This window comes from Vombatus ursinus, unplaced genomic scaffold, assembly GCF_900497805.2.
Source record: "Vombatus ursinus unplaced genomic scaffold, bare-nosed wombat genome assembly UNPS02009835.1, whole genome shotgun sequence".
Taxonomy (NCBI): Eukaryota; Metazoa; Chordata; class Mammalia; order Diprotodontia; family Vombatidae; genus Vombatus; species Vombatus ursinus.
In genome coordinates, this window is record NW_020949613.1 from 22,413,583 (window position 1) to 22,427,146 (window position 13,564).

Below are 13,564 nucleotides of genomic sequence, written 5' to 3' on the forward strand. Positions count from 1 at the left end.
ACAGCACTCTCCCATAATTCTGGTTCAATTGATTTGGCTGAGGAGGACCCAAGAAGCCATTTTCCTCAGTGATATTTCCCCCAAGTTATTTCAAATGCTGCATCAACATATTTCTATTCTGAGGAACTTTATTTTGAACAGTGTGCCAGTGTCATCAAAGAGAATGTATAATCTAATCCTTAACACATTCTTCTTTCTGTTGAGCATACTACTATCCTTCAAGCATCCATGTTTTCTCCCCTTTCCTCTTCTGTCCCATTTTCCTTTGCTCCTGCCCTCTTCTTTCGCCCAGACCATTGCAACAGTTTCCTAATTTGTCTCTCTGCTTCCAGGCCCTCATTTCTCAATCCATCCACATGACTGCGAAAGTGATATTCCTAAAGCGTGAGTCTAACCAAGTCATTCCCCTGCTCATGAACCCTCAGAGGCACCATCTTGCCTTTTGCTTACATTCCATTAGGGAAAACAACACATCTGTATATAAGTAAATACAAATACCATATTCTGTTTGGTATTTAAAAGCCTTGACAATCTGGCTCCATGTAACCTATCCAGGCTTATCATACATTATTGCCTCCTTCCCCTCCACTCACTACATTCCAGCCAAACTGATTAAACTTCCCGTTCTCCATACACAACATTCCATTCTCCACATCTGTGCCTTTGCAAACACAGCCTTTCCTGGAATGCTCCCATTCCTCATCTCCAACTCTTAGAACCTTCAAGGCTCAGTTCAAGGGCCTCTTCCTACAGGGAGCCTGTTTTGTCCTCCAAATTTTTGGTACCTTTCCTCTCTCCAAAGACTATATACAAATACCGTATACAAACAGAAATACTACATACAAACCTTATGTCCCCACAAAGGACCTAATGATATTTTAAAGGGCTCTTCAAATGGAACACTAAACTGTGCCCACCTCACCAGCACTAGTATTTGTGCGCTAATTTGTTATATAAATTTGTATTTACTTATCTGAATACATTTTCTTTCTTCCACCTTCAATTAAATGTAAAGTCCTTGAAGGCCCACAATGACTATTTTACTTTTCTCTTTGACACATAGCTGTTGAATGAATAAATGAAAATTTAATCTCAAACATCTTAAAGTTTCTGATTCTTAAAAGAAAAACAAAATGAAAAAGAGGAAAAACAATCATTTCAACAAAACTAGTCAACACTTCAACTGAGCCTGACAGTAGATACAGTTTTACCCAAGGCCCCTACCTCTGCAGAGAAAGGCTGGAATAACTTTTTCTTTTCACTTCCCTGGGGCAGTACAGTACAACAATATTCTATTATATTCATGCACTGTTATTTGTTTGGCTTGTTGTTTAGTGGTGTCTGACTCTTCTTGTCCCCATCGGGGGTTTTCTTTGCAAAGACACTGGAATGGCTTGCCCTTTCCTTCTCCAGCTCATTTTGCAAATAAAGAAACTGAGGCAAATTGGATAAAGTGACTTGCCCAGGGTCACACAGCTAGTAAGTGTCTGAAGTTGGATATGAACTCAGGAAGATGAGTCTTCCTGACCCCAGGCCTATTGTTATATCCACTGTGCCACCTAGCTACCCATTTGTTTGGCTATTCTCCAACTAAAGGACATCTACTTTATTTTTTATTCTTTGCTACCACAAAAGTGCAACAAATATTTTGGGGTAGGTGGGACTTTTTTTTCTGTCTTTTTCCTTGTTAGAGTATATGTCTAGCAGTGGGATCTTTAGGTCAAAGGATTTGGATTTTTTAGTCACTTATAAAAAAAATTTAAAGCATAATTCCAAATTGCTGTCTGGAATTCAGGGTGGCACACTTTTGCTCTCATCAGATTAGAACTGGGGTTATCTAGCCTGACCTTGTAGTCATAAGATATAGGTTTAAGTTCTGTCCCTGAAATATGTGACCCTGGGCAAATCACTTAATCTCTTTGTGCTCTGGGAACTTACTAGAAGTTCCCATCATAGAGTTAGAACAAAAAAAAAAGTGGACATCCAAGTATTTAAAGTATGGGTGGTTATAGCAAGTTTTAGAACTTGATAAGAACTTTGAGGCAAAATCCAAAGGGAGGTTAAGTGCTTGCCTCGGCTCACACATCTAGTAAGCATCTGAGTTAGGATTTGAACCCAGGTCTTCCTGACTATAGGTCTAGTATCCTATCTGTGATGAGATGAAAAATTTGGCTTTCCAAGAAAACTGATGATATAAATAAAATATCAGGGGAAATGGTTAGCCTTTGGAAGATTAAACTGTTTGCAAGCTCAAAAAAAAAAAAAAGAAACCATTTGTTATGAGGTCTGGTACCATGTTTAGTTAGCATTTTTTTGTTTGCAAAAACTTTAAAATTTTGGGTACTCAAAAGACCAACACAAAAAGCAAAAGATATCAGCATTGTAGAGATAGAGCTTTCTTTCGGTTCTTATCCATTAACAGATGTAATAGGAACAACATCAACTATTAAGCCTGGAAGGCTCTTGCCACACAGCCGAGTTTATCTCCTCTCCCCTTTCTACCCCCCAAAACAATGAAACAGTTCTCAAGATGTAATTGGTCAAGGGGACCATGGCTTGAACCTGCTGACATGAATCAACACATCCTTTAGACCAGGCAAACGCAGAGGTGAGGGGATTTGCATCCAACTTTTTGTATCTTTGCTGAATATCCTTTCCATTCTATGGTTAAGCAAACTTCTTTTGTTAAGGATTCTATGATCCATGACTCTCATTTTGTTTCAATCCTGAGCCTAAAATACTGGACCGGTCTGAGAACCATCTGAGGGATAACTCGTTATTCTGGGTCTCAGGCGGGTCCACTGGTTTAGGGTCAGGACTGACTCTCTCTAGTTTTTTAAAAAATGTGTTCTTTGGTTACACCAGGGGGTAAAAGTTATATGGATGGCTTAGTGAAAGTTGGTCACCCCAACTAGAAAGATGGAAAAGGATATACTATCCTTTGCTATCTTATGGATACAAGGAGACAGACAGTAAACGGATGGCTAAGCTTAAGCAGTACAGTGACCTAAAACAAAATACTTTGGACTTCAGTTCACAGTTATCTCATGAAGAATATTGAAAAGGAAACTTGAAAAACATTAGATACAGTTGAAGCATAAAATTCCATTGATCAAAAAAGATTACAGTATATTTATATAGACCAGGTCATGACCCACAGTTTAAGAAGTGCTGAAGGGGTTGCGAGTGGAAAAAGTTTAAGAAGCCCTGGACTAGTGTGCACTGAAGTATTTGAAAAATATATAAGGTTTTTTTGTGTGTGAGCTTTTAAGGAACCTAATATTCTCCTTGAAACAAAAGTCTATCTTTTAATGTGGAAAGTCTAAGAGACATCCACAGTGGAGACCTTGAGAAAAGTGACATAAAAGGTGCCATTAGTGATGGGACCAAAAAAACGGACCAGTCATATACTAAGAGGGAGGAGGGATCCGTGACGTCTAGCTTACATGCTTCCCTGGTATCTGCCCTACCATGAGATAGAAGAAGGCCCCAGGGTGCCTATGGACCCCGTAGAAAGGGTTTGCTGAGGTGAATGGACAAGAATTCCACACGACGGGGAGGTGCAGATGGGTTGTGATCTGCTTCCCTGGAAGGAATACCCACACAGATGAAATCATAGATCTATTTTAGTATTAAAGGAGGATATAGCACAGTAAAAAATCATGTTCTTGTTTCAAGATAACTCCCCCCCCCTTTTTTAAGGCAATTGGGGTTAAGTGACTTGCCCAGGGTCACACAGCTAGTGTCAGTGTTTGGTCTGAGGCGGATCTGAACTCAGGTCCTCCTGACTTCAGGGCCAGTTTGCTTTATCCACTGCGCCACCTAGCTGCCCCTAGATAACTTTTTAAAGAAAAAATGTGCATATTATATATCATCCCTTTTAAAAATGTGTATGGTATTAATTTTGAAAATAGAAAACATTTTAACTCTTATGAATCGCTGAGATTTTATAAGTGCTTATAAAAGCTGTAAAAAACCAGAAAATTCACATTTAATCATCATTTTAATGACATATAAAAAGCGATACCAACACAACAAATTAAAACTATTTACAATAAATGTTGGAATGAATATGGTTTGAAAAATAAATTACATAAAATTGCACCCAATAGGTAACAAAAAAGTTATCCCGGACAAGATAAGTAGATAGGACTAATAGCTACAAAACTTTAGCCAAGACCTAAATCAAATAAAGGTTCTTTAAAGCATGCTTTGAAATCACTGGCAGAAAATTTGGTGAAAATCCCTTTGTAAATCCCAGAAGTTTAATCCCAGGGACCAGAAGCAGCAGGGACTGTCCCTGGATGATTTGGCCTTTAAAAACCACTTTTACTTTGAATTGCAAACAGAAGCTCAAGTTAAGCCAGGTAGAGGAATGAGGATGGGTTCGATGCCTTTGCAATAGCTCAAGAAGCAGGTACCTATATTTGGAACCAGAAGAAGCAGCGGCATGGACAGCTGGTCCCAAGCATGGTTCATGGGATGATTTAGGAATGACCAGAAGTCTAAATCTGTGTTGCAGACTATACAACAACTCAGAGTTCAACATGCTGAGCAGAGTGTGTGGGAGTTACCTCAAATACACACAGAGAGGTTGAGATTTCCCCCAGCCTTGGCTGCTCTGAAAGTGCAGCTTCATCAGTCAGTTAATAGCCATGTAGTGAGAACTCTACCCAAAGTAATGGCACTGAGCTATTACTGGCAAATCTTAGTCTGGGTGGCAATGGCTGGACTGCCTGCCCCATGAGCCAGAGAGGAAAGGTCTAGGTAAAAATAGTCTGTTGGTGAAAATGAAGCTGCCCCTGCCACAGCTACCTGGCCAAGAGTAAACTCCATGAAGGCAGTGATCCTCCCTCACTATCTTCTATCTCTCCAGGAGCCAGCACAGGGCTTTACACACAGTGGACCCTTAATATATTTTGAATTGTACTAGACCAATTGCAAGGCCAGATTCTATGGATGCTAGCAGCACCATGGAAACTGTAAATTTTCAGACCTGAGTATGAGGGAGAGCAGATTAAAAATAGCTCTGACTTAGAGAACATGTTGTGCTATCCTCACAATAACTCTGTGAGTTATGAAGTGCAAGTACTGGTATCTTCACAGATGAGGAAACTGAGGCTCAGAGAGGTTAAATGACTTACCTAAAGTCACAAAAGCTAGTAAGTAGCAAAGCTGGGCTTGAACTAGGTGAAATGTGTTCATGAGAGAAGTTTAGATGAGAACAAGTCCTTACCAATACCTGAGAATCTCCATTCGGTTTGTGGAAAGGGATAGGGTTCACTTTAGCTTATTCTCCTAAGTGTATAGCTCTCTTGAAAATAAACAGCACTCCTATTTTATGTTTTTTGACTTTTAGTCAGTATGTTAATCCTGAACTACTATGCATAATTATTTTCTTATAGCTGTGTATATGAACCTAAATTACAACTTGAAGCACAGCTTTTCTCATTATAAATGATTAAAAATATTAAATTTCACAAAAATCAAGTAGTGACATTTCATAATTTCCAGCCTTACAACTATATAAGTACATTTTTTTGGCGGAGTTTTTACGCATTCAAATATCAAAGGCACTTTTAGGTTCCATGATGATAAAAATGCATCAAGAGAGTGATTTTCTCCATGGTTCCTTTAGTTTAGATGCCTGTGATAATTATTGAGAGCCCAGCCCTGCACTTCGCCCCTGGAGAAAGCTGTGAAGAAAAGTGCTCCAAATACATTGATACCAGCAGCAATACAGAACACCATCTGCCATTCTTCCACTGTGTTCTGTGAAGACAAAAAAAAAAGGGAATTCAGAACACTGATATTAACCGCATTTTCTAGAATCTATTGCTCGTACAAGGGAGTTGATTTCTGAGCTGGGGTGGGGTGAGGGGGAAGGGCAGTGACGTCGAACTATAAAATTTCACCCCTTTGATTACTTTCTGAGATGTAGATACCTTCTTCTGATTGAGTTATAGGGAAATGACCAGATTGAGCAAAGAAAGAGGCAAGGTGCTTTAAATAGTTAAGTCCTGGGAGTTTAGGAGGGGAAGAGAGAGAATTCAGATTCTGGAGAGCTTTGTGGAAGAGAATCCTGGCTGGCAGATTGGGGGAGGGGAGTAGAAGGACATGAATAAGCTTTCAAAGACTTTCTCAAAGTCCTAACACATGCAACAGTATTGGCCTGTCCAGATTCCGACCAGCCTTCTGTCCTACATAGAAATGCCAGCCTGGAACGCTTAGAAGCAGTCTTGTACCAAGGGAGCAACGGTCACCAAAACCTAGTTACATTTGCCCACAGAGGACTGAACAACAGCAAAACGCTTTTACTCATCCACAAGAGATGATGCCTGGTTTTGAAGTGTGTGTCCCTCAGAAGTTCAAAGACCACGTAAAGAGTGAAGTTGCCAATGTGAGCAGACAACAATCTAGTGAGAGTCTAACTGGTGCCAAGTTAGAAGCAGCTTGCTAGCAGCATTAGCCAACTATAATTCAGCAAACATTACTAGACACTAGACACGTGTATGCAGATGTTCTGTCCACAAAACACTGAAAGAGAGTGATATCTAAGGAAGGAGTGAAGTCTATGTCGTTACAGAGACTGGACAGTGCAAGAAAGAGTGACCCAGGAACCTTAGTTCCAAGCAAATGACAGTGTAGCTTAAGAGTTTGGGACTTCTACCAGACAGCATCCCAGCTGCATTTGTTTCACTGAACTCATCTTCTCTGCCTTAGTTGTGTGTAGATGACTGTCAGTGAAAGGATTCAAGTTCCAATTTCCTGAAGCCACCCTGCTATTGAGACAGTGGCAATGGCCATCACTGATGCCAAGTATGGTGCCAGGAAGCTGTGAGTGCTGCCCAGAGCATGCTGTGCTCTGGCCATGAAAGCCTTACATGCTGACTTTGGATATATGGGTCAAGATAAAGAAACATATGTCTTGAGGACATATGATTCTCGAGAGAGGATGATGGGGGTGGTAAGAAACATATTTTATTGGTCTAAGATGGCTGCAGACCTCACTATGAGTAAGACTTGTGCTCATTATGGGCAAAGAAAAGTACTTTCAATTTTTGCTCCCTTATCTGGAGAATATAAGTGCTAGTAAACTCTTTGAACTTTTCTGCCTTGTCCTATTTCTGTTAGGGGATAGTGAGAACATAACATATATATACATGAATATATCAAAACTAGAAGTCCATTGTTGCTAAAGTATTGTGGGAAAAGTATTTTTTAGATCATGGTCTTCCTACAAAGATTCATTTGGACCAAAGATTCATTTGGACCAGTGCTAGCACATACCCCAAGGGGGTCATTACTAAAAACAAAGGTTCCATATATACAAAAGATTTATAGCAGAACTTTTTGTGGTAGTAAAGAACTGGGAAAAAAAAAAGTAGATGCCTGTAAATTGAGGAATGGCTAAACTAATTGTGGTTCATGAATATAAAGAAATATTACTGTGATTTAAGAAACTACAAAAATGATTAATACAAAGATTTATATGACCAGATACAAAATGAAAGAGTCAGGAAAAAATATACACAATGATTACAACAATGTAAATGGAAAGAACGACTACCATAAAATAACAAAAATTAAATGTTGTGAAATTACATCGTATAAGCCTGGCCTCAAAGGTACCTCTTCCCACTTCTTTGCAAAAGATGAGGTCCAGCGGATGTGGAACAGTGTATATAATATGAGACTCTTTGGATATGTTGATAAGTTTTGCTGATTTTTTTTCTTCTTGACTTTTAAAAAAAAAATTCTTTGTTACAAGGAATAGCCCTCTGGAAGAGGGGAAGGAAAGGGATTCAGGGAGAAATCTAGGTGATGTAAAAGCAAAAGATACTAATACAAATCTCTCTCTCTTTTTTAAACTTTAGTAGTCCAAACTCTCCTAAATTTTTTGATAATTTGCCCAACTTGGACAACTTTTTCCCTCCTGAATTTAATAATTTAAGTTCAGACAGAACTGAATAAGCAATGAGGAGAATAAGTAGTAAAAAGAGAAGAGAATTAGGGCAATAAGGGTGAACTTAAATAGAAAAATGTGAACAGTACAAAGGAGAAAGACAGGAACACTATTGAAAAGTCATACTTGTCTGAAATGAATGTATTTTGTCAAAAAAGAAATCTTAAAAGTTCATCTTAAATGTGTTGTGAGTGAGTAATCAGAGAGGCAGGTTTGGTGCCATGGCACCAGAAGAAAAGGGAATAAATCAATGATTATTTATTATACCAGAATAATATGTTTAAGGCAGCTTCTCAGTAGTCCTAAGACAAAGCTGCTCTGTTTAACCTACAGCACAAAATAATACTTCAGTGTTACTTTGAGGCAATGGGTGGCTTACAAACTAGTCAATTCATCAATTGTACTGTAATTCCCACACAGCTCCAGTTTTGAAGATGAAAATTCTACTAGTGATTTTAAAATGTTTTGTTTTATGTCAGAATAATTGTCCCATAAACACATTTTAGATTTCAATTATATACTTTAAAAATAAAAGATTCAACAAAAATTTTTTTTTAGTAAATATTGCTACACTCAAAGTAACATGCTAGGTACTAGTGATACAAAGATGAGAAACACAGTCTCTGCCTCCAAGGAGATTATAATTTAATGAGAGGGACAAGGAATGCAAATGAATAAGCAGATATTAGGGACAATGTGATAAGGATAAGCAAGGGTTGCAGATAAAATCTTGTAAGAAATTTGAGGGAGAATTCAACTTCAACTGGGAGTGGGTGGGAAGTAGTGAAGTCTTCACAAAGGCTTTAGGAGCCTGGAAGGAAGAAAATCATTTTAACAGGCAGAGATAGGAGAGGGTGTGTTTCAGGTACAGGGGAAGGACCTTTGGCAATGTGTAGCTATGGGAAAATGCAAGATGAACCAGGGGAATAATAACAGTTTTGTCTGGCTGAACATAGATGTCTATGAAGTAGGGAAAAAAATGGAATCAGAGCTAGATTATGGAGGGCCTTAAACACCAAGCTAAGGAGTCTGTCTTTTATTTTACAGGTAATAGGGAGCCATTGCAAGTTTTTGAGCAAGGTAGTGTCAGGGTCAGACTTATGTAAGAGGAAGATGATTTTGGAAAAAGATGCTAATGTGGTGTCAAGAATGCTAGGCATAAAAAAAAAAACCAAAAACAAAACTATAACTGCTCTTTTTGTGGTGGCACAAAGAAGGCACTTTGAGAACTATCAGTCCTGGCTCCAAAGTCAACCAGAAAACTCCTTGTTACCACAGGGGTAAAAGTGTACCTCTCTGTCTGGGGGAATATTTTTGTAATTTCTATCCTTTGCTATCTCTTCTCAGTAAATATTTTGTAATAGTTAATTGATATCAACTAGTTAATCGATATTGGGGGAAACACACTGGCTGGGAAGGTGTAAGCAAGAGAATTAGAACTCAGTTCATCAGGGTTACCCCCTAGAACCATGAGGGGACTAAGAGCAGTTACTAACTCTGGGGACTCGACCTGAAAGAAGGGGTGAAGGAGGAGAGTGCTACAGAGAGTTAACACCACCAATAACAAACACAAGTGAAAATGAAAATGCTTTAAGTTCTTATCTTGGTACATCTGAGGAGAGAGTAACATTTGTTATCCAAGTTCATATCCTGACCTGGAAGGTCTTAAATAAATTTTAAAATACATAAATTTTTCTCAAATGGTAGACTAGGAAATAAAAATGGAAGATGGAAATACAGGAGCTATTTAATCATATCCATAATTAAATCTCATGTGTATGAAAATTACACATGTTGTAAAAGACAATTCATCTTAAATGTACAGATATGTTCATATTTAATTTTCTTAAATGGACCACTTAAAAAGAGGAGGCAGCATAGCATGAGAGGGATGTTTCACATTCTCCAACCCTAACTAACGTAACTGATAGGAGACTCTTTTCTTAACACCTTTATCAGGTCACCATGCCTCTGACTGACCAAGTCAATCAAATATATAAACTAGGTCTGAACAATCTGCAGACACCTCTGTTGAATCAATCAAAAATATACAATAGGTGCCAGAAACAAAGTGGATGAAATCAGCCACTGGATGAAATCAAATGACGAAGTGTACTGAGATTGTTAAAAGAATTAGACACATTTCTGGGCCTGGAAGTTTCTTGAAGAAAAAGCATTCCAGTGACAGCTTCCAGTGTGAAGCTTTGAGGAACCAGACACATACCTATGACCCAAAGCAGCAAGGGGGTTAGAGGTGAGCCCAGTGATTTAATATAGATCAGACTGTTCATACATGTTTCATACATTTGATTGATTAATTGATTCTGCAACTCAAAGAGGTGCTCTTACCTGATAACAGTGTAAGGGGGTAAAGCATCTTTTTTTTTTTGGCAAGGCAATTGGGGTTAAGTGACTTGCCCAGAGTCACCCAGCTAGTAAGTATTATGTGTCTGAGGCCGGATTTGAACTTAGGTCTTCCTGACTTCAGGCCAGTGCTCCATCTACTGCGCCATCTAGCTGCCCCTAAAGCATCTTTTTAATTACATTAATTGGAACTGATAGGAGTCAAAAACTTTTCTTAACAATAGTACTACTTAGGGGCAGTTAGGTGGCGCAATGGATAGGGCACTGGCCCTGAAGTCAGGAGGACCTGAGTTCAAAACTGGCCTCAGATACTTGACACGTACTAACTGTGTGACCCTGGGCAAGTCACTTACCCCCACTGCCTAGCAAAAAAAAAACAAACACAAACCAAAAAAAACACAGTAGTGCTACTGAAAGAATGAAAGATTGGAGTCAGAAAACTGTGGCTCAAATGTTAGCTTACTGAACTTTAGTTTACCACTGGTGTAACCTTGGAGAGGTCAATTAACCTCAGCTCCTCATCTCTAAAAGGAGGGAACTGAAGAGAAAATAGATTTGTTAGTTTTTTAAAAACAGGTATATGTGTATAGATGCTACAGATGTGGAATGTTGCATGCATTTTCAAATTAAGTCACTGTATTATTAGTTCTATTAAATCATTTTACTTAGACACAAGAAACCTCTCACAGAGAGGTGATAATCTGTAAATGTGTATAATATAAAACCAAATAAAAACAAATCAATAAAACTTAAAAACTGTCTCTGCCTTTGCTCATGTCCTCTCCTATTTTTGGAACGCCCTTCTTCCTAACTCTACCTGCTGAATTCCTAGTTACGCTTTAAAGCCCAATTCAAATACTGCCTTTATTGTGAAACTCTTCTGGACTTTCCTGGTAATTAATAGGACATCATGGCAAATTTTGTTTTGCAATTCTCTAATGCACTTACATATTATTTTATAGTTACATGTATATGTGTCATATCCCCCACTAGACTATTAGCTCCAGGAAGGCAGGCATTGTATCTTATCTAAGTTCTGTATCTTGAATACCTTCACCCTGAAGGCGTTTAATAAATATTGGTCAAATGTTGACTAACAGAAATAATTCAAGTATCATAAATGTCATACAAATGTAACCATATGGGGGCTTTCAGGCACAAAATCTTCATTTAACCTACTACTTACATAAAAGGCAATTAAACTATAAATGTACAATAAAAATGAATTTCATAAGTAATAATACTGAAGAATGTACTCAAAATACATTGTAATCACAATATATTCAATTTTGAACTGCTTATAATGTTTTATGTAACAAAATATTTACTTACATTAGGTGTTAGACTTTTAGCAATGACTGGTCCGATCATTCCTGGAATAGTACCAAATGAATTTGTGATGCCTAGAAGGATACCAGCATACCTGTATAAACAACCCCCACAGCAGTTTATTAGTTGATGATAACACTTTAAGTATCATTTTGCTTTTTTCTTATAGCTATCCCACTATAAACTATAATCTTATCAAACTGTGAATATGAGATACTTTACTTGCTGAGATAAAATGGGAGGAATCATGCTTGTAAGGAGTAGGGTAGAATATTTAGGTGAAACATTCATTTCTATTTATGTAGTCAACAGCATTAAAATTAATTTATTAATATCATTTAAAAAACATCACTTGTATTTTCAACTGTATCTCCCTTCCTTTCTCTCCTCCCAGAGAGTCATCTTATAGTGAAGAATAGAAAAGACAAACAAGGGGCAGCTAAGTGGTTCAGTGGATAGAACTCTGGTCTTGGAGTCAGAAGGACCTGAGTTCAAATCCACCCTCAGACACCTGACACTCACTAGCTGTGTGACCCTGGGCAAGTCACTTAACCCTGACTGCCTCACCAAAATAAAAAAAAAAAAAAGACAAATAAATTCATCAAAACCAAGCAACAGAGCCAATTAATATTCTAATACAATTTGAGAAAACTATGCTATAAAAGAACAGGTAGATGATGCAGTGGATAAAGTGCCTGGCCTGGGGTCAGGAAGAATCTGAGTTTAAATTATGCCTCAGACATTTATTTGCTGTGTGACCCTGGTCAAGTGACTGAACCCTGTTTGCCTCAGTTTCCTCATCTGTAAAATGAGCTGGAGAAAGAAATAGCAAACTACTTCAGTAGCTTTGCCACGAAAACCCCAAGTGGGGTCAACAGAGTCAGACACGACTGAAAAACAACTGAACAAAAAAAATGTTATTAAAATGATACTTTTAAAACAAGACTTGAAGTGCTCAGTGGTGGAGTGGATAGAAGGGCTTAGTGTCAGCAAGATCTCTGTTACTTGTTAACTGCATGATTGGTCAAATAGTTTAACCTCTTGGCATCTCAAGCAACTTTCTGTGATTTTGCTTCTAAGTCACAATCTGTATAAAGAGATTTTCCCTAGAAATTACTAAACACGATTTTCTTATACATTTGTCATCATGAGGATGTTGGTTTGGGCATTTCATGAAACTGTAATTTGGGTTACTAATAGTAAGTATTTTGTCACTGTCCTAGGCAAAAACTCAAAATGGCTCTCTACAGTATCCACTACAAACTGTGGTTTTCAAAGACCTTTATAACCTCAATTCATTTTTTCCACCCAGTCTCTCTTCCTGCTATTCCATAAGTGCCTCAGCTCTGTTCAAGTAAGTACCCTGAAACACGCCATACTCATTTCAGCCATGGTACTATTTTTGTTCTGCCTGTATTGCCCTCCCACTTCTCTTTCTGCTTATCTAAATCCTAACTATCCTTCAAAGCCCCAGCTACTAGCTTTTTCAGGGAAGCCTTTTCCAATCACACCATTTCATAGTGATTTTTCTCTTCTCTGAATTCTCACTGAGAGTCAGTTCCACACTGAGCACTTGAAGCTTCTGTTATTTTTTACCTTCCACTTATTTCAGCTACTATGAGCACCCCAAAGATGTTTTGTCCACCTCTCGCATCCCCCTGAAACTCTGGGGTCCTTTGGAGGAATATTTAAGGCCTGTCATAATCATACTTTTATTTGTCATTCTATTAACAAATTAGGAAAGCAAATGTTGTCTTTTTTTGGGGAAGAGGGCTGGGAGGAGGACAGTACCACAGTGCTGTAAATATCACTAGATAGGCTATGGAAGATCTTATTTTTAATTTATTATAAATGCGGAGATGCATTGGGCTTAATTAAAATTTCTTTTAAAATGTATGCACCTCA

The 13,564-nt window shown here is 38.2% G+C and overlaps 1 protein-coding gene across 3 annotated transcripts in view; it reads right to left on the bottom strand.

Moving 5' to 3' along the window:
* Positions 1-4,033: 4,033 nt before the first annotated feature.
* The window catches only part of SLC17A5 (solute carrier family 17 member 5), a 63,625-nt gene continuing 54,094 nt past the window's right edge, over positions 4,034-13,564 (bottom strand). For 2 of the 3 annotated variants that reach the window (XM_027852976.1, XM_027852974.1), the window contains exons 10-11: positions 11,663-11,753; positions 4,035-5,772 (exon numbers count right to left, since the gene is read on the bottom strand). In XM_027852976.1, coding sequence (XP_027708777.1) covers positions 5,635-5,772; positions 11,663-11,753 — 229 coding nt within the window. In that variant the 3' untranslated portion in view covers positions 4,035-5,634. Of the gene's footprint in view, positions 5,773-11,662; positions 11,754-13,564 lie in introns of all 3 variants that reach the window. The other variant, XM_027852975.1, reaches the window with a different exon arrangement.